Source organism: Pseudonaja textilis, chromosome 1 (assembly GCF_049901715.1).
Source record: "Pseudonaja textilis isolate UNSWEBS1 chromosome 1, rPseTex1.2, whole genome shotgun sequence".
Lineage (NCBI taxonomy): Eukaryota > Metazoa > Chordata > Lepidosauria > Squamata > Elapidae > Pseudonaja > Pseudonaja textilis.
In genome coordinates this window covers 101,648,710-101,670,371 of record NC_141990.1, presented here as the reverse complement: position 1 = coordinate 101,670,371, position 21,662 = coordinate 101,648,710, and the positions used below count along the sequence as shown (strand labels likewise).

At 36.7% G+C, this 21,662-nt stretch overlaps 1 protein-coding gene across 3 annotated transcripts in view; it reads left to right on the top strand.

Annotated features, from left to right (window-relative positions):
• PRDM1 (PR/SET domain 1) overlaps positions 1-21,662 on the top strand; it is a 106,420-nt gene that overhangs the window by 58,628 nt on the left and 26,130 nt on the right. The window contains exons 1-2 of one of the 3 annotated variants that reach the window (XM_026726666.2): positions 18,554-18,889; positions 20,369-20,620. In XM_026726666.2, coding sequence (XP_026582451.1) covers positions 20,435-20,620 — 186 coding nt within the window. In that variant the 5' untranslated portion in view covers positions 18,554-18,889; positions 20,369-20,434. Of the gene's footprint in view, positions 1-18,553; positions 18,890-19,119; positions 19,401-20,368; positions 20,621-21,662 lie in introns of those variants that run through there. The other 2 variants (XM_087913610.1, XM_087913615.1) reach the window with 2 other exon arrangements.

Below are 21,662 nucleotides of genomic sequence, written 5' to 3'. Positions count from 1 at the left end.
CCTGAAGTGCTTTTTAAATTAAAAAGCAGCATGACTATATTATAAATAGATTATTTAAATTTTCCTTATATGGAATAGTACCACCATGCCAAAACAGAGAATCCCCAGCTCTTCTTATGAGTTCTATGTTTTTTTCTGACGAAGCTGTTATTTGATAAAAGAGGGAGGGATAGAGAGAGAGAAAGAAGGAGAAAAGGAAAGCAAAGCAAAAACAAAAAAAAAACCCACAAAAAACCAACCAGACTTTTCTGTGGCGCGTGCCAAACACGTGGAAGGCAAATCCTCTAATACATTCTATTCTTCCAGAATTTCTTGGCTGGTAGCCAAGCTAAATATTTCTGCAGGATAAAAATGTACTGATGTACACAGCCCTCTGAGAGGAGCACTGGCTAAAGCAGAAGGCTTTCCCAAGAAGAACAGCAGCCAAAGTATGTGTTGTCTTATCCATTTATTTATATTATTGAAAAGGAGCTTTACGGGACATGATTAGATTAACAGCAAGTCCAGGAGAAAGAGAAAAAAACAAACCAAGAAACACGTTTAGCATCACCATTTCTCCTTTTTCCTCATCTTCTTTTGGGATTTCCTGGCTGAATGCCACCTTGAGTCTATTGAATGTTCTTTAGGTAAATCAATTAAAAAGGTTTTAATATTTGGGCGACTGGAGCACAACATATGGGCCATGATGCTGGTATCGTGTAACATTCATAGTTAATTAAAATGATTAATAGAGGTGTTATTTACCAATTGACAAAGCTATAATTGAAAGCAGAGTCGGCTTTTATTTTAGCACGCTGTAATCTTTCTTGACCTTTGCATATTTAAGTAACCATTTCCTAAAACTAATACATGACAGAAGCCTTGAAATTTAATATAGAATAATCAATCTTGTTTACCTAAAATACCCAAAAAAGATTTTTAAAATAACTGAAAGTAGTGAGCAATATTGTATAAATAGGATGTCTTAATGAACTTCATAAACATGGTCTGTTTGTATCACAGCACTTAATACAGGTAGTCCTTGTCTTACGACCACAATGGAGCCCAAAATTTCCATTGCTGAGACATTTGTTAAGTGAGTTTTACCCCATTTTATGACCTTCGTTGCTACAGTTATTAAGTGAATCTCTGTAGTTGTAATAAGTTAGTAAAATGGTTGTTAAGTGAATCTGACTTCCCCATTGACTTTGCTTGTTAGATCCCATAATTCTGGAACACTGAGACCATCATAAATATGAGTCAATTTCCAAGTGTTGGAATTTTGATCATGTGATCATAGGGATACTGCAATGTTCAGTCCATTGTAACTTCGACTGTTGTAATTCAAGAACAACCTGCATTCACAATACTGAGATTTCTGTACCAACTGAAACTAAGTTTGAGACTGGATGACCACCACTATTGCATTGCTTTCGAACAGCTGAATGGGTAGACTGGCATTTTGTCTTTTTGAGAAGTTTCTTTCAAACCTACAGGGAACCAAGATAACATATAGTTCTCCCAGTGTTCTCCAACCCAGCTCTACTAATATAGCCCATGAGGCTATTTCTTCAAATAGCAAGTGCTGAGGAGCAGTGGTGGCAGAGAATCAGTTGCTGTCTGGCTATTAGAAGAGAAAGTTGTATAAATCATTCACCTTTTCCTTTTCCCTCCAATCCCCTCCCATAACCTGTGGTTTCTATTATGGTAGTGGATACTTTTACCTGTGTTGAACTAAAACTCTATCACCAGTTTTCTTCTATACATGAAAAGGAATAAGAGTGCTAAAAGCAGCCAAATACATTTAGCCATTCCCAATGTAGTATATCAGCTGTTTTAAGCAAGTGCTGTTTGAACATACATATACAGGCTCTGCCAATTGATTTGGAGCCTCAATGGGTGTGCTTCATGCTGGAGGTAGCTAGTGAACTAAGTAAAAGATCTCACTCTCATCCGGCTTGTGTTCTGGTTCTTAGTTTTACCCAACTTCTGTTAATTTTAATGTTTTGATGGTTTTCTTCTTTTTTGTGGTATTGTAAGTCTTCCAGAGTCACTCGATAGTGAGATGGATGGCACATAAATGTAATAAATACAAACGTCATAGTTGACAAGCACAAAGTCCAGAGAATTGTATAGGCATGACTACCAGGCCAGCTGAACCTTTGACCAGCTGTTTTTAAGAAATAGCCTTTTTTAGATTTCTCACTACGGACTGGATTCTGGACTATGCAAATATTCAAGTTTAACTATACTCAAGTTTCAAAAACTGCTCAAGGACTCAACTTAGAGTTCATAATATTCCTTCTGGGTTTTTTTTCTCTGCAACAACTGCCCTATGAGCTACATCCTACCAATTCTGGGACAAAAAAGTTTTATATTCTATCCTTAATATCGAAGTTCCTAATCTAGAATTGTGAAAAACTTGTAGGAAATTGAATTGTCATTTTTGTGCACAGCTATTATATGCATATTCTGTAGGGGTGACATCCATCAACAAGGCAGATGTTCTGTCTTGAATCTGTTCCAGATAAATCAGTTGTTCTTGAGTATTATAATATTATAATAATGTTTGTCCACAAAAAACAGAGATGATACAGATACACCCTAAGATAGACATCTCTGGTTTCCCTTCCTCCTCCATATAATACTCTATTTCAGTCTTGTAAGCATTTTGTATGATCCAGTCATAGATATCTTAGAAGCTAGTACCATGGAATTGTAAACATGTTATGCACAGAAGCCTAAATCAAATCAATGCCACTTATTTACAGTCCGTATTTTCATCTGTCTAAACGTAGCATATTTTTTCAATTTTTATTTTTTGCAGTAACCAGAGTATCAATGTAGATTTGTAGAACACCAATTACTATGCATAATACTAATGTTGTAGCCCTTCCAGGATAGCAAATGCTACTGATTTTATGCCATAAACAGATCGCTTTTTATTGAGGCATGTAACATATAAATTGTTGCATTTAAAATCTCATTGGCAATTTGCTTTGAGTTATCTTGGCATTATTCTTTGATTCTTTTTTTTTTTAAGTTCAGTTGCCTATTTATTTATTTATAAATTTTATTGCCCTCCCATCTGACCATAAGGCAACTCTGGGAAGCTTATATAGATTTGCTTGCACTAGTATTCTTTTCCTTGTGAAAAAGAATTCTTCCCCTTTTTGTTGGATGACATTTGCTTTCTACTATACTAGTTCAATATTAAAAAAAATGAAATTGTGCATTTGTTATCAGTGCCAAAATACATTTGAAACAATACTTGCAGAATTTTCTTGCAGCGTGATGTAATCATGCACAAAAGCAATATATATAATATATATGAAAAAATGTCTTTAAAATGGAATGTGATTATTTTAAGGTCAAAAGATATAACAAAAATGTTCACAGTGACCAAAGCAGTCCATTCCATTCTGTTTACTCAGCAACATACAATAGTTGGCATTTAGGAAGGACTGAAACTTTGTAAGCAAAGAGACTCAGGTTTGATTTTTTGTTAGGTCGGATAAAATCAGAAAAACATCCATAATCTTGAAAGGGGAAAGCTAAATGGACTTACGTTTTGTTGGGTAGGGATGGAGGGAGATACGGCATGTCTTGCTCTTTGAAATAGTTGTAGCTCAGTGGATGTATTTGTCTAGATTCTAAAAACTCTGGCTTCATATTCATGGTGTATAAGGATGCCAAAATTTGCTAGCCTGCTTCTCTTTGCATATACTGGACTTCCCTACCCCCTAGCCAATGGCCATACTTTCTAGGCATTATGGAAGTTGTTACTTAACATAATCACATAAGGAAAGGAAAGGATATACCATGGTTACAGGATATAAAATATCTCCACCTAGGAACAATCAGACACTGGTTTAATATGATAGATAGATGAAGTCCAACTGGTAGAGTCAATGTCAAGGAGAATGTGTTTTCGGGTGTCCCCAAATCAATACAGAGAAAACCATTGTTATGAAATTAAGAATTGGGTCATGTGTTGGCTATGGGGGAAGAAAATACTGTTTCCATTATAGCCAGCAGGGAAATAACAGGATGCTCATTATTAAATTGGTTATTTTTATAAAGACATTTATAAATACAGTTGGTACAGCAGAGAACTTTCATTCCTCTGTACTCTAGATTTAAATTGGTGGAAGATGATTTGACCCTGCAGAGTACTCTTTGGGGGTCTGGTGCTTCTATAAATAAAAGCTGTTTGTATTGCCTATATTTTAGATTATAAAATTCAATTTAAAAATAATGCAATTTATTTGGTGGGGTCAGCAAACAGTCCTGGAATTTTAAAAGTATTCTGTTTGTGCATCACCAAGTATGATTGTCTTCCTACGGAAGCAGCTAATCCATTCATAAAATAGCTGCAGTAATGACTGTGACTATTGTCCAGAACACAAATTAGGGGGGAAGTTTCCTATTATTTTTCTCTATAGGATATTCTTTTCAGCTTTCCAGCTTACCTTTGCTTTTTATTCAAGCTTGTTTTTCCTAAGAACTTTGAACACTCTTGACTACAACCTACTCCTTTTTGTTTTGTAAGAAAATGGGTGTACACTTCAAAATTATTATGATTATAGTATGAGATATTTCAATTCTATTATTGAGCTCAGTGCCAAATGTGCTTGATAAAGCAGAAGCCGGATGGATGCCTTCTCTATTACCATCTGTTGGGCATTCAGGATGAGGCGGGGTTGGGGGGTGGGGGCTTGTTTTATTTGCTTAGTTTCCCTTTCTCCCAACAAATTATTTTCAGGAAAGACTGAAAAGTCTTGAGATGCTTAGTCTCAAGCCCATGAACAAATAGCACTTATTTTCATTAGTATAAAGATCACTAAACTAAAAGGAACTATTTATTGTATTGTGTAAATACAAGCAGTGTGCATCATATCAGTCTCTTTGAATCCAAATATATTTGCTCTGGTCTATTTGATACTATCCATGATCTTATGCAACAAGAAACAGAGACATCCGTTTCTACTGTTGTAATAAATTCATGGGAAAGGGCATTTGGCTGAAATACATTACTATTATTATTATTTATTTGACTTTATTATAACTGTCCACACCTACAGACTCTGGTCAGCTTACAAATAGAAATGCAGCATGATAAAAAATATTTTAAAACATACAACACTACATGCACCCTCAACTAAAACAAACAATAACCAATCAAAACAAATCAAACCTAACACATCAACCACAGCTCCTTTACCAATCAAAGTCAGGTCTTAAGTGCTTTCCAAAACCCAAGGAGGGCGGGTGCCATCCATATTTCTGGAGAGATGTTGTTCCAGAGGATAGGGGCCACTACAGAGAAGGCACACTTTCTTAGTCTGCCAGGCAGAAACAATTGGAGTTGGGCAGTCCTTCCCCTATCCCTATGCACTATGCCATAAAGGGATTTACATGTAATAACCAGTACCTTTAAAGGTACCTGGAGTCCCACTAGCCAATAAAGTTTGTGTAACAGTGCTGATAAATGGCATTCCAGGAGGTGCCTTTTACTGCTTGCACTGCTGCATTTTGTATCACCTATAGTTTCTGGATTGTCTTCAAAGTAAATCCACTATAGAATGCATTGTAGTAATCCAGTTGTGAGGTGACCAAGGCATGAGTAAACTGTCTGAAGGGTTTCCTGGTTGAGGAAGAGGTGCAACTGGTGCACAAGATGAATGTGTGCAAAGGCTCTCCAGGCCACAGCTGCCACCCACACATCAGAAAACAGATTAAGTCAAGAAGGACCCCCCAAAATTGCAAAATCAGTCTAGAATGATGAAGTGTTGTCCCAATTCTAGCTATGGGACTGTCTCTGAGAGAGTAGTTCCAACACACTTATATTCCGTAAATTAGTCCAATAGTAATATTTACAAGTATGAACCAGTGTGAATATTTTCGGGTTTTTTTTAATTAAATGTACTTGTCATTACATTTTTAGGATTAAATGCAATTGCCATTTAATTTCACAACTGAATCCATTGAGTAGCAAAGCTGTAGTCCAAATTTGATTCCATCAACTTATTTGTCTTTCTTTTTCCATTAGACATATTTTAGAATACTGTTGATCTAAGAAATGGTGTTTAACTTTTTAAAATATCTTTTTATATTAACTAAAAATCAGACATCTTTTTAATTATGAAAGACTTTAAAAAAACAACAAACATACCCTTGTATTTGAATGTTACCCTGTTTAGATAATAAAAGATTAAATCAGTGATCATGGTGGTGGTCTTAATTTTCCTTCTTTTTTTTTCTTATTTTTCAAAGGTCAGTCAGAATTATCACCCACCACCAAACTAAGCAGAGTTGATTTTGTTAATTGCTCCGGTTAAGCCTAATTACAGAATGGGGAGGAGTGGAAGGAAAGGGGAGGGAGGAGGGGACTCTCCCGGGGAGAAATTCTAAAATCCAAGTCACATTGTAGGCAGAGTTAGATGAGAGTTGGAGTGAGAAGTAGAAAGCATGTGTGTTATGTGCTCTTGTATGCCCAAGTGTGTGTTGGGGACAGGCTCATGGTGCATGGAGACTTATGCAAGATACACCTATGGACTAAAAACTAGTGGTCTGTGAATGAAGACTGGAAGCCTATCCTCTATGGTTAATCTAAGGTACTGCTAAACATCTCAAACATTACTCTTACGTTTTATGCATTAAATAATTGTCTTTGCATATGCACTTCAAGCATGATTCTGAGATCTTTCACTGTCACTTGCTTTAAGGAGCTAAAATACTTTGTTTATGTATTTCAATTATTTTTACAGCCCTTATTTCTTATTTGCCTGGTATTTTGTGGCACTGTTTATTGCAGACAGTTTAGGTAACTTACTAAAATGGATATGTTTGCAAACAAAAGCGTTTTAAAAAACCCCACTAATTTTCTATTTGATTTTCCATTGATAAATTCATATTCCATCATTATACAAGACCAGGTAGCTTTGCATTGTTTAAGATACTATTAAAATATTTTCCTCTGATGTGATTATCAGGTTAAAATTGCACAACAGAGGTGGAAACTTGTATGTTTAGGATTGGAAGATCTGGAGATAAAAATTAAAAGCATTTTTTATCTTTGCTTAATCGGGATACGATTATATGCAGTGGAGAAAATACTACTATGCTGAAAATACTACAGTGCTGTGACAAATGAATGTGTGGGTGGCACAGCCTAGACAGTTTCATGAATGGTTTTTCCTGGGGTAATTCAAGATATTGCTGAGTAAATGTATTTATTCCACCCTCCCCCATTGTCAGTATTTATATTAGTTAATGTCTTGCACCAGATAATTCAGCTTCCTGAGTCCATCTTTTCCTCACTTCTTTCCTTCCCCTTTGACAAATGGTTTGAGTTTTGACACAGTTTTATCAGCTGGGCCCCTGCTGGATTCTGTTTGTTTTGGCTTTTATCATGGAAAGTAAATTATTTGCAATATTCCAACTTGCAGTTGGCAGGTCCAATTTAGTATAAATTGCCTTGTAGTCTTTTCTTTGCACAGCCCAATTGTTATCCTAAATGAAAACAACAGATTGGGGGCATTCTTTATAGCAAGCTGTTCTCTCTGCTCATTGAAAAGCACGTGGCAGCTCAGTATTCTGAAATACAGGATGAGATGTCATTTACAGAATCCTTATTGGCAGAATCCTTATTGGCAGACTCCTTTAAAAAAAATAGTTTGTATGTGTTGCATCATAGTGCCTAGATGGGAAAGGGCTTGAAAGGCTATTCTATACAAGAAAAATTGGAACTGTAAGAATGTAGGATCTCAAATGAGATTCTAGTAAGCTGTTTTAAAAAGCAGCACTTGAAACAAATGGGAAATCAGTAGAAAATTAGAAGTGTTGGTTTCTATCAGACAGGCAGTCTGACTCAGGAAACAAGCAAACAAAACTAGGGAAAATTTAACTGGAGATCAAATAAATCATTTAGTCTTCTCAGTTTAGCAGCTACGTTCTAAATAAAATAAGTTCCTGATTTTTTAAAAAATATCTGAAAATATCACAAATATGTGGAATGAAATTATACATATCTGAAAATAAAGGATTGTCATGATGGTTTGTCATACTATCATAATAGAGTATGAAAGCCATATTGCAATTCTAACAAGTAGGAAAATGACCCTGGTCTGAAATTTGCAGTAGTAACATGCTTACCCACATAATTTTTCCTAGTAGAAAGCATTGCTACAATAATCTTTCCTGTTTTCCTGGGCTGCCATCCCAAATATTCTGAAATTATTAATCAAGAATTAAATATTCTGCATCTAGAATACACAGATTGTCTTACCTCCATATATTAACAGATGTTACTACTCTTGTGAAAGCTATATGTAAATAGTTGCACAGGTTTTGATTTGCTGACTTGCACATAACACAACTCAAGAACTATTCCACTTGAATTATTTTTAAAAGAAAAGTATGATGTAAAATAACTAACATGAATGTATTTGGCATTCCAGGGTATATAGCTTATCAGAAAAAAAACCCATGTACTCAAAACTTATGTAGATTTCTTTGAAATGCAGTGAAACTGTGAAGAAGAATGGGATTGCTCAAATGTATGCATCTGCCTATGCCAAGTGAGCCATACCATGCCATTTTAGCATCCTCTTTTCATATAATAATTTGACTTGTCACAGACTAATCTTGACTTTTTGAGTATTTAGTAATTTAACAATAAAAAATATAACAATTGAATGTGATAACCTGCAGCTTGCTGATCATTATTTATTGTTGGTGCTCAAGAAATATTGATCAACAAAATGCATTTTGATGCCTTCTCATTTTCCTTCATTCTAATTTTCCATAATGGTTCAGAGAAAGAGAAGGGAAAAACATAGATCCAGATGGGAATAAAACAGGTCCTGAAAAGACCACAAGAGGAACTAGGTCAGGTACTTTGGAGATTAAAAAAGCATGGCTCATCCCTGTGTACAGGAGGCAGGGAGAAGGAGCATATAATTACATGGAATTAGAACAGCAACAAGTAGTTCAGTTTTATCAGCTTTAATTGTCTATTGTCAGGACAGAGCTTCTCTTGTCGATCAGGCTGCTGCCAATGCTTTAATACCTTTAATGGACTCTCCATTGTGGGATTATCACTTTCATGAAGCTTGGTCTTTCTTCAAAAGTTATTGATTCTGGAAATAAAAAAGAACAAACTAGTTTCAGCTTCAGGTGTTTCCAAAACAGGTCCGTGCTACTCTTCGATTTATTGTCTTCCTGAGGAAGCAGTAAAAACAAAAAACAAAAACCCAACCCTAGGGTACTTTCTGTCAGCAGCTGGTATCCCTTGAGTTGAACCAAGAAAAACCTATTTGAACATTAACTACCTTCTTCCATAAACCCTGTTGGGAAACAATAGCTTGTTGATAAAGCCTGTTGATAAAGTCAGGGTGTATAGTTGTAAGAATGGGGGCGGTGGGGGGAGGAAATCTCTTGGCTGGCATTGTTTTGTAAAGGTTTCATGGAGCTAACATTTTATAGGGTTCAGAAAAGAGGAGAAGGTATGGGCTATTTAAGTAGACAGAGGACTCTTAAACTTGCAGTTTCTGTAATTATATGGACATTACTGATAGGTTTACAAGTGAGGATACCTTAGAAATGGCTGATTATTTGTCTATAATGTAAATGTAAAGTGAAGGATTTTCTTTGTAGCCTAGATCAGTTTCATTTGGTTTCAAGTTAATAATCACATTTTAGACTAAGCAATATGTACATGTAGAACTCAACTTGGATTCTATTTGTAATTCAGTTTGGAAACTGTTTTGATAATTTTCAAGAGGCCTGCCTGCTTTCTGAAAACAAAAAAAGGGACTGCAATAAACCCTCTCACCACCTTTTATTTTTCTCTCAATAATACCTCCTATTTTTCTCTAAATAGAATTCAGCCACTCCTCTTCAACTACCAGTTTATTTCTAGTTCTGAGAGGTTTTAACTTCTGTTTCCCACATTCTAAATTTAATGCAAAACCCAGAAAATAAATGAAAATCGATGAATTAAAAGTGCAATTGAGTTATGCTTAGGTTAGAATGTTGCTTGTGTGCTATGGAATAGAAGCAGAATTTGTTGTTAATGAAGTTGAAGAACTGTTAGAACATTTTAGCTTGCTTTGCAGAAATGCAGTTCCTCAAATCATCCTGGAAAGGATTTTGTTTGTTTGTTTTTCCCATTTCTGGACCACCCATCTCCCTCAAAGAGGGACATACATAATTTAAATCAGAGAAGACAGCTACTAGTACATCTTCAAATTCATTAAAAAGGTTTGAACTTTCATGTATAGCTGATAGTCTAATACATATGAAAGAATGGTGACTGTTAGCACTACACCAAAGAGAGTTAAATTTTGATATAGCAAAAAAAAAAAAACACACCCTCTCACACGCCTGATTCTGTTAGATAGTATACGAGCTAGTGATCACCAACCAGAGCCATCTAAACTATTATTTGCTTTTTTGGTTAGACTGGAATGTTACACCCATTGGTATATCAGGAAATATTGAACTCAGCAAAATTTCTGAATAGATGTGTGTTCAGTGGTATTTCTAGCTAATGTTTCTCTAATATCTAACCTCTTTAACATCAGATATTTTGAAAAATCCATAACAATATTGATGGAGGACAATTTACGCATATAGAATGGATGCCCAAACTTCAGTACATAGCAATGGCATAATTAAATATAGCATAAAGACCCTATTGGATCGATTAATTAATGTACAGTACATTTAAAAACAGCAAGCATGGCATCAATAAATGCCATGAGATCTAGAAGCGTTGCTGATACATTTGCAGTTATTGTTCCAGTTTTAAGGGTAGGCAATCTAATAATCTAGTATGCTCTATAAATAAAGATGGAAGCACCTAAAAAACCTTGGCCAATTGAAAAAAGCATAGACAACTCAGATCTAATTAATACTTGGAATGGGGATTGTTAAGAAATCCAGAACTCCATGCTAAACTGGAAAGTTGAAAAAATATCCTGGAATAATTCAATAGCAAACCAAATTGCTGCCAAGATAACTGTGTCGATTGATCCATGTAAACACAGGAGTCCAGCTACACTGAAAAGCATCTACTTTTAATAAACGTTTAGAAAATTAATTGAGAAGCCTTCTAGATGGGAAACTTACCAAAGTTTTAGATCTTTCCAAACATGAATTTGGGACCAATTGGTGTTTTTTTTTTTTCTAGAGAGAATTTAACGTATTGAAAGTATTTTGGAGTAGTTATGTGATAAAGATTATTGATAACACAATATATATATATATATATTATTCAGCTTTGTTCAGGTATTTTCCCACGTCATTGTAGTTGTGCTTTTAAAGTTGTAGCAACGTTTCAGCAGAATCTCATCTGCCATCATCAGGCTTCTGTATTGTGTTCGTCTGTATTATACAATACAGAAGCCTGATGATGGCAGATGAGATTCTGCTGAAACATTGCTACAACTTTAAAAGCACAACTACAATGATGTGGGAAAATACCCGAACAAAGCTGAATGCCATACATGTAAGTACCCACGAAAACTTAAGAATGAATGAATGAATGAATGAATGAATGAATGAATATATATATATATATATATATACACACACACACACACACACACACACACACATACATACACACACACATACACACACACACTCCTTTTCTCTGCCAATTTTATATAGATCAAAAGCCTTTCACACTGATTAAAAAGCCTTCTCAGATTTTTTAGTAATTAGTAAAACATTTTCCCTTCATAAGATTTGTTCCTTTAAATATAAAAGATGACTACAGTCAGATCATACTTAGAAATATTTGCTGAACATATAAAGTATAGCCAGAACCAGGTCTACAGAAAAGGTTTTCTTCTATTGATGTGGTCAGTTTGTTCCTAGCCTTGTTTGTATGAAGAATGGGGAATATGGGGGGAAAAATCTATGTTAAGGCTCCTACAGCATCTTCAAGATCATCTGTTGGAAGTCAGTTTCTCACAATCATTGCGCTGTTCTGCCTGCTCACTCTTTTGGAAAAAAAATAGCATTCAAGAAGAGGCACACAGAGAGGAAAGGCAGCTTCAGTGACCTTTGAAGCGGGAATAACATTCACTTACTGCTGAGCTTCAGTGGCATGAGATGACAGCATCAAAGGAAGTGAAGTAGGTGAGGGTGAAGACAGAGTTTCTGACATCAGCACAGTTTGAGCCATTCATGATTGCTGCCGGGCTAGAAGCTACTGCAAAGAGAAAGAGAAAAAAGATCTTGTCTGAGAAATGCTGACTAATAAAGTAATTGAGGTTTTCTCTGAACAGAAAAGGAACAATAAAAGTATGATTTAAAAGTGTGTTTTCTGGAATGAACACTGCTGAATTTGCAAGTTCCAGATGGTATGAGTGAACTCTATGTAAAAACAACAAACTGCCAGTCAAATAATATATTTCTAAATATTAATATGGGGGAAAGCAGGAATGACAAATTACATGGAACACCCAAGAAGTCAAAAGATATCTTGATATATAAACAGTATAAATGAGTCTTATTTTTTTCACAATTCAATATACATATTATGGATATGTACATATGTAATATACTGTAATATACTCTACTTTAGTGATCGCCAACTGGTGGTCCAAGGACCACTGGTGGTACGCAAGAGAATTTTGGTGGTCCGCAGAGAAATGTCCTCCAAAGCACTCCCCCCAAAGCAATTAATCCAGGCTGTGCGGGAACACAAGTCTGCGCCACCCACATGGCCCACTCATCTGCTTCCCCGCACCCTTTCACCGAGCACAAACCTTACCTTGAGTAGAGCCACACAAGCTGGAACTGGAAGGTAAGACCCAACAGCGGGGGAGGGAAATCCGCCCTGGGGTGGCTTGCTGAAATTGGTGGGAAAGTTGGTCCCATATTCCAGAGCTGCAGTAGTTACAAGATTGGCCCTTTGGTCATCCCAGAGCAGCTGCTCCAGTCCATGGCAGGCCGGTGCACCCAGATGGAGGAGCAGCAGCTCCGGGATGACCAAAGGGCCAGTCCTGTGACTACTGCAGCTTTGGAATATGGGACCGACTCTTCCAACCAAGGTCAGCAACCCACCGTCAGGCAATATTCATATTTGTGGTCCGTGGGATTTAAAATTATGAATTTGGTGGTCCCTGTGGTCCAAAAGGTTGGTGCTCTGCTCTACATTACATGCCATATTGAATAAGACTTTATCAAGCAGTAACATATTTTGGATAAATATTGTTAGAATCAGCTCAACATAATTTGCTGTCAAATACAAATAGCAGTTTACTACCTATAGAAGTCAAAATGTCGCAAATCATTTTGCGACTTGAGGCATAAAATCCCTCCTATGAAATAAAGTAATTGTGGATTATAATTAATTAATTCAGTAATTCATTAATTAAGGTTTGCAAAGGGCTAGGTCCAACACTGAATGGCTATCTGTTTAAATACTGTCTGCTTTATTGGATTTACCATCTTTAATTCTGGGTCGGACTACACTCTCCCAAATAAAAATAGCATATAATTTGAAGGTTCTCCTGGATTCTTGGCTCCTGTTCCGTAAAAAGTAGCAACCATAGCCAAACAGGTCTTTCCCAGATACATTTGTACGCCATCTATGACACTTCCTGGATCAGTTAGCCATTCTTGAATTCATTTGTGCTCTAGACACCTCCTCCCAATTTGGACTAATGCAGTGTACTCTATATTGGACTACACTTGGCCAATCAGAATTTATAGCTGGTCCAAAATGTAGTAGTGTAAGTAGTTATGGATACTTCTCATATTTTCCATGTGTAATTCCTCTATTCTGCAAGTTGCACTGTTTACCAGTTATGGACACAGTTCAAAGTACAAATGATCCTCCTTTAACGACCACTTGTTCAGCAACTGTTAAAATTTAGGATAGGCTGAACAGTAGTTACAACTGGATCTTGAATTTATGGTTGTTGCAACATCCCATAGTCACCTGTTCACAATTTGTGACCTTCCTTGCCAGCTTTTCACAAGTGAGGTCAATGGTTGTCCTTTAACAACAGCAACCAGGACTTCCAGAATAGTTATCACTAAGTATTGTAGTCACATGGTTTTTTAACATACCACCATATTGCTAGTGTTTTTAAATGAGGACTATTTTTTATTGAGTTATTGCTGGTAACAATTCAAGTATTGAAGGTATTTAATTGTTCCATATAAAGGCTTTCATGAATTAGGACCTGGATACTGATGAAACCATCTCCCCAGCTACTGCTGCCTATTCAATAAGATCCGGCAAAATTGATTCGTTGGTGGTACCTTCTATCAAGCAATGTCATTTTGTGGGAATTAGGAAATTATTATTACTATACCTGCTTTACAGGCCAGTATCATCACCACCACCACCACCCCACAAGCCCATGTGGCCCTGCCCCTGTTATGTATACAACAATGTGGCTCTTTAAATAAGCCCTCAAGCAGAGTAGATCCATTTCCTGGACTGATTAATTCCATTTATTTAGAGGGATCATGAGTTGCTCTGTCAAACTAATGCATTATCTAAAAGAGTAGTCAACCCAACCACCAAGGCTTGAAAGAATAACCAGGTTTTCACTATTTTCTTTTTCAAAATGAGAAAGAAGCCATTTGAATATTCCCCTATTCTAGACAAAGAAAGCTGCAACTGAAAAGACCTGTTTCCATGTCCCATGTAGATGACAGTCTGTAATTGAGGGGAGGCATTGAGGGCCTGCCTGCCAAAATGTAGCAAATAGGTATTATCAGGGGAAAAATTTATGAGTTAGTAAATCTTGTTTTATTTTACCAACGTGCAGAGAGTTTACAATTTATTATTATAGTATTACTGTTTTTTAACCTTTTTATGTACTTTCCTTGGAGTTGCTTTCCCAATTAAGGCAGGAGGTGAATTGAATAATTTTTATCTATTAATTATGCTGTTTTTCATGGTATCCAATATCACTAAGGGAAATGCTAGCCCTGATTAGAATACTTAATTGCCTCTGTAACATGTCATGCAGTTCTTAAAGCCGCCATGTCCTTTGTTCAGCATCTAAATTTTATTTAACCCTGGGATGAGCACACCAAAGGGTTGGAGGGAAAGGGCTTGTAAGGTTTGCCCTTTCCCGTTTTTGTTATGATTTGAAACCTTCGTTGCCCAAGGATATGGGATCATATCCTTCTGACATTGTATGTATATTCAGGGACAATTTCTTAATCTTTTTCAGGTTTCATTACAGTCCTGACATTTCTCTTAGTGTTCTCCTTTTTTGGAATCCATCTGCAAATTTTAAATTAAGTATTGACACACAGATTAATGGCAACCATGTATCACCCATTTTTATTTTTACTTTTACTTGCTTATTAACCTACACCAAGATGTACCCAAAGAGAAAGAACCCAGTTCAGCTGAAGAAAGTAGCAAGAAGCAAAGAAAAGCTGAAGTAAAATTATAAGCACAGTTGCACTTCCATGATTTTCACTTTATTTAACAACCAAATTGCCAGAACTATTTTTGGTTGCTGAATGAAGAATATCTGTATACTCTTTAATATACTCTGTAATAAAATGAGTCAGGTCATTCATGTTAGAAGGAACGTGTGGGTTGGGAAGCATAGCTATTGCCTACACCAAAGCAGGTTCAGATTATACTGTTCCACTGGGATCTGTAATGCTTTTATGGGAAGTCATATTGGCCACACATGACCCATGCCTGTTAGTAGAGCGGTATGCAGAAACAGCCCTCTTGCTTGTGCTGTTCCACAAGATTAGAATCAAATAACCACATTGACCATTATATTTATTATGGTAATATGGAAAAGAGTTTATCTAACTTCTGTTTGGGTTATCCAGTTTTCCCATATCCACAGATTTTGGAGTACAATACTCCTTGACTTACAACCACAATTGAGCTCCAGGTTTATGTTGCTAATTGAGAGATTTGTTAAATGAGTTTTGTCCCATTTTATGACTTTTCTTGTCACATTAGTTAACTGAATCACTGAAGTTGTGAAGTTAGTAACACAGTTGTTAAGAGAATCTGATTTCACTTAAATCTGGTTGACGTTGCTTGTCAGAAGTTTGCAAAAGGTCATCACATGATCCCATGGCAACTATCATAAATATGAATCAATTGTCATGCATCCAAATATAAATCACATGACCAAGGAGATGATGTAATGGTGTAAGTGTGAAAACTGTTTATAAGCAGAGGTGGTATTCAGCAGGTTCTGGCCAGTTCTGGAGAACCGGTAGCAGAAATTTTGAGTAGTTCAGAGAACCAGCAAAAACCACCTCTGACTGGCCCTGCCCCCATCTATTCTCTGCCTCCCGAGTCCCAGCTGATTGGCTGGGTCTTCTTTGGTTGCCCTGCACAGGAGAATGGAGCTGGAAAGCAGGTTAGTGGGGTGGGGAAGGAATGGCATTTTGCACTAACCTTCCCCCTGGGGTGGGGAGGGAATGGAGATTTTACAGTATCCTTCCCTTGCCACGCCCACCAAGCCATGCCCACAGAACTGGTAGTAAAAAAAAAATGAATCCCACCACTGGTTATAAGTCATTTTTTTCAGTGCAGTTATAACTTTGAACGGTCACTAAATGAACTGTTAAAGTGTTAATATGAGGACTACTTATAGTTACAGGAAGTAGTAAGATGCAATTTTATTTCTCATAGAAGCCACAGTTTTATATTTCAGTACAAAATACAGAGTTAGACTTCGAGCAATCTTCTGGTTCATCATCAATTATCAAAATCAAGGTGGCCATATTCTTTTGCTTATGTCTATTGCATATTCTATAATTTGCATAACTTCTGTAAATTCTTTTGTTGACTTATCAAGTACTTGTCTGATACTATGACTTAGTAATGCCAGTGATCTGTGAATATTTGATTAGAATATGTCAGAAGTCTTTATACAAATAAATGCTACACTTTATACTCTATACTCTAGACAAACAAATAATCTCGTTCACCTTCAGAACTTCAAGGACTTCACAAATCTGTGGTATATTCAATTTTTTGAATATTCAAAAAATATTATTATGGTATTATTATTATTATGGTAGTATTCAATTTTTTTTACTACCAGTTCTGTGAGCGTGACTTGGTGGGTATAGTGTGGCTTGGTGGGCATGGCAGGGGAAGGATACTGTAAAAACCCCTTTTCCACCCCACCCCTGGGGGAAGGGTACTGTAAAATCCCCATTCCCTCCTTACCCTACTAACCTGCTTTCCAGCTCCGTTCTCCTGTGCAGGGCACCAAAAGAAGACCCAGCCAATCAGCTGGGACTCGGGAGGCAGAGAATAGATGGGGGCGGGGCCAGTCAGAGGTGGTATTTGCCAGTTCTCCAAACAACTCAAAATTTCTGCTATTGGTTCTCTAGAACCTCTCAGAACTGGCTGAATACCACCTCAGGTAAGGCCTATATGTTAGAACAAAATCAGAGATTGGTTCTCTGAATAATAAAAATCCTCACAAATACACTCACTTGTATTTTTAAACAAGTCAAAACAGGTTCCTTCCTACGCAAGAGGAAAGGCACGGTAAAATAAACATGTCTGAAGATGCGAGGTAAAAAGGAAAAGTTGGAGACTTGTCCTTTGTTGAACTGACTTGGTATTTTTGATACTATGTGTGACTGTGCATGGAGCTATGCGACTTCACAATTGTTGTGAGCTGAAGGATTCCACACTGAAGGGCCAGGACCACTAAAGGAAGTTATGCATCTGGTTTGTTTGGTAATGAGAAATAGGAATGCGAGGTTTAATGTACTTCATAATAGGCAAACAGGACATTGTATGCCATCATCACAGGATGTCCTTCCTTCAAGGCAGCACATTAATATGGAAAGAAGGAAAAGAAATGGCAAGAACACATGCCTGTGTAATTATTACACACAAATACTTATTTCATTAGTGACACACTCTTTAAGTGATTGTGTCTATTACAGATTTTAATAATGCAGATTTTCTTTCTGGACTACGTTAGCATTTGAACTACTCTCTACAAAAACACCTGCAGGGTAATGCTGTGTTGTTTCTTCTTTAACCGATGATGTTTTAAAATAGTACAAAGGTAAGGCTGCAGCCCTGCGCTCACTTTCCCTTGAGTAAAAGTTCTATTAATCTGAATAAGGAGTATAAAAAAAGAGGGGAGAGGATAAAATCTGTGTTGTACAGAAATTTTTGGTGTTATTTTTAATTTAAAAGCTTATGACAGATCAAATTGCCTAACAGCCTTTTTTCTTTCTTTTTCCTTTTTTCTGCCTCAGTTATAAAGTCATTGACAGAAATTTAATTGGGTTTTTTGATGTTCCTGGAAAGTTTAGTTTAGAGATAGAACAGAGAAATAATGTTCTGTTTTACACCTAATTCTTCATACCGGGTATATACACAGCATATAACCACCTTATATTATTTTTCACCAACAAATATTTCCCCTTCCCTTAGAAGATAATTCCAGTGCCACCAGCCTATTAATCAGCTTACGTGTTAATTGGAAAATCTGCATTGCTGTGATTTTCAGAAAGGAAAAAAATTCCTTCTGACTGACTTGGATAATCAGGTATAGCCCCACCCCCTTCTCTTGACAGCTCTGAGTGTAAATCAGAAATGACTGGCTCATTGGAAACTTGCAGCAGGGAGGAGAAAGGAAGAGTCTGTTTCGCTAGTAGAGACTGAAACACTCAGCCCTCCAGTCTTTCAAAGGAGTTAAAGCCCAAGAACAGCAGCACCTGTGACAGGGAGAGAAAACTCGTGAGTGAGAGGCCAGCCCAAGCAACAAGAGTTAAATCTCGAGGCATGAGTCAGTCTTACTTCCACGGACCAAGTGGAAGGCAGAGGAAATGTTTACTCTTTAGCTATGTGTGAGACTTACCTGAAACGCCAGGCTGCCAGCTGGAAGTATTTGTGGACTGTACCTTGGTAAGCAACTTTTTTTCAGATCGCACGAGAGGGTTTTTTGAATGAAACATAGCAAGAAAGTACTGTGACGATGGCAAGCGTGTTTTTTTCTTGAAAGTGCTCTTTCTAAGGTGCCTTAAAAGTTCAAGGGACCTTTGTTTTTATGATGATTAATTCTTTCACTGCTACTAGCAACTGTCAGTTGAGTTTCACTATTACTTCGCTCTTCGCTCTCCTAGCGTGTTAAAGTGTGAAGCTTTTTTTTTTCATACGGTGCTAGAGTCTCTGGAATGGTCCTATCAGCATTTATCTGAAGAACTATTAAACCTGCCAGAGTTGAATTCTGTGAGAAAATACAGAATGAAGCAGGGGTGGGGGTGTTGGCCTTTTTCAAAATATTTCTTTGAATTGGGAATATGACCTACTTGATCTCAGTCCAGAGGATTAGTAGTATAATTCTGGAGCTTCAGGTTTTTGTTATGGAAAATCTATAGTCTAATCCATTGTCTTTTTACTTGGGGGAAACAGAATGGTAAGTTAATTTGTTTTAATATGCACATTATTTTGCTACTTCTACTATAGGAATAGTTGTAAATCTAAATGTTATAATTGCACTATAATAAATCTGTTCATATTTCTACTGTATAATAATACTACTGTCCTGTGTTTAAAGTGTGATATTTTTTCTAAAAAAAGACAAATAATACTTTATGCAATAATAATATTCGAACATTGTAACGTAGCCTTTAATATTGTACCTGAACCATAGATGAGGAACTGAGATGTCTTGTCTCTGAATTTTGTGACTGTGTATTTGAAATAGAAGCATTGTGGTTCATCTTGTAAGCCATGAGCTATTTTCAGCATAGTTCAGTTGTATTTTACACACTTTTTGGAATATGTAAGAATATGCTAATTGAGTAGTATTTCTAGTTACTTTGGATTGTTTCTGGAGTGGTAGCAACAGGATGCAGCCTTCCTCGGCATTCTCTACCAGAGGATAAGAGGAAGTCAATACAGGGTAGGAAGGGGGGGGGAAAATGTTGTTTTTAAAAGTTGTCCTTATGTTGGAAGTTGTGGGAAAGTTCATTCTTCCTCATTTGGGAAAAGCAAGCCAGGTTCCGCTCTTCCAGCCTGCACTTTCCATTTTTAGCTCTTTCAGACGCAGACAGCAGTTCCTTCCTTTTCCTTTCCTTGTTTATGACACTTTCTTAGTGCAGTTTTCCAACAAGCTGTGTTGTGTAGAAGGTTTTTTTGCTTTCAGATCACACACCCCGATTCAGATAATAAAGAAACAATGTGAAAGAGGTATACGGTTTTTCTCCCCCCACCCCACTAGCTTCAGCTATTCAATATGGTGTGTCAAGGAAGTCAGCCCCAAAGTGCAACTCTTAACTGTCCTGCTCATGTTCTCAGTGTACTCCCAGATACCATTTAGATCTATTTGCCAGCAGTCCTGAAAACAGAATGACAAATGTGTATATATGTATTTTTTTCCAGGCTGCCGCACAGTGTAGCCCATATATTGTGAATTCCAAGAGACAGAGCAAAGGGACAATATTGATAATGAAAATGGACATGAAGGATGCTGATATGACTCTATGGACAGAAGCTGAATTTGAAGACAAGTGTACCTACATTGTAAATGATCATCCGACAGAACCCAGCTCTGCAGAAGGTTGCACCATAACTCAGGCCGAATCATCTTTGCCAAGGAACTTGATTTTCAAATATGCAGGAAATTGCAAAGAGGTAAGAACAAGTTTACCAGGAATGATTACAACAACCTGAAATACCCTTTTGATTTCTGTTTGTTTTTGAAAGAGGCATTACCATTTTTTCTTTTCTTAAAGCATAGAAAGGGCTTGAAGAAATTTCTCCCTTTTAATATCATTGTATCATCCTTATTTTACTCCATCAAAAACAAACAAACACTTCATGACCTGTATTTCTATGTATCCTACATGTGCTGGTGTATATATGGAATTTGTGAGCATGATGTGGTTTAGCAGACTAGCAGCATTTCCAAACTTGTATCCCTGATCAGTTTAGAATTAGTTGTTTTGTATAGTCGTAAAACACATATATCTGTAAAACACAAGATATACATTGCTTATAAGTGACCGTTTTGTTCTGAAACAATATGTCAGATCAGTGAAATCATTTAACTACCCTGCGTTTAAATGGTTTGTTTATCTAGGACAGGAACTTTGTTGGTAGCTGGACATACAGGTATACTTTAGTCCATGTCTCTGGAGTGGGTGCATTCTTGGTTGTTGTTTCAGAAGGGCAGAGAATAAAAATCAGCCTAGATGAGCAATTGGTTGCCTGTTTATTCCTTCATATAGAGTAGCTATTATAGTTAGGCGTGATGTTCAGCCGGCTAATAATGGTAGGGCCAGCCCATCATTTTTTTGTCCCTCTCCTGTGACTTGTGGTGGAACAGCTATAACCTGTGTTGCTACTGTGGCTAAATAAACTGACCACAGAGCTCAGGGAAGGGTGTACGATCATTCCTTTCTAGTTATTAAAAAGATTCTTCTTAAAACAAACAGCATGGAAACTCTTGTATTCAAAAACAGGATCAAAATTTGAACTGATATAAAATGTAATTTATTAGCATTATTCAGAAATTGGGTGACAGCCTATTATCTCTGTGCGTTAATTCTTGGTGCTGCTCTTCTCTTATCTGAACTGAATGATAAGTTGGAACAACTGAAGTTTTCAGTATTCCCTATATATACTAGGCCCTTGAGTTAGGCAATAAAGATGTAATTCTTTGACTAATATATTC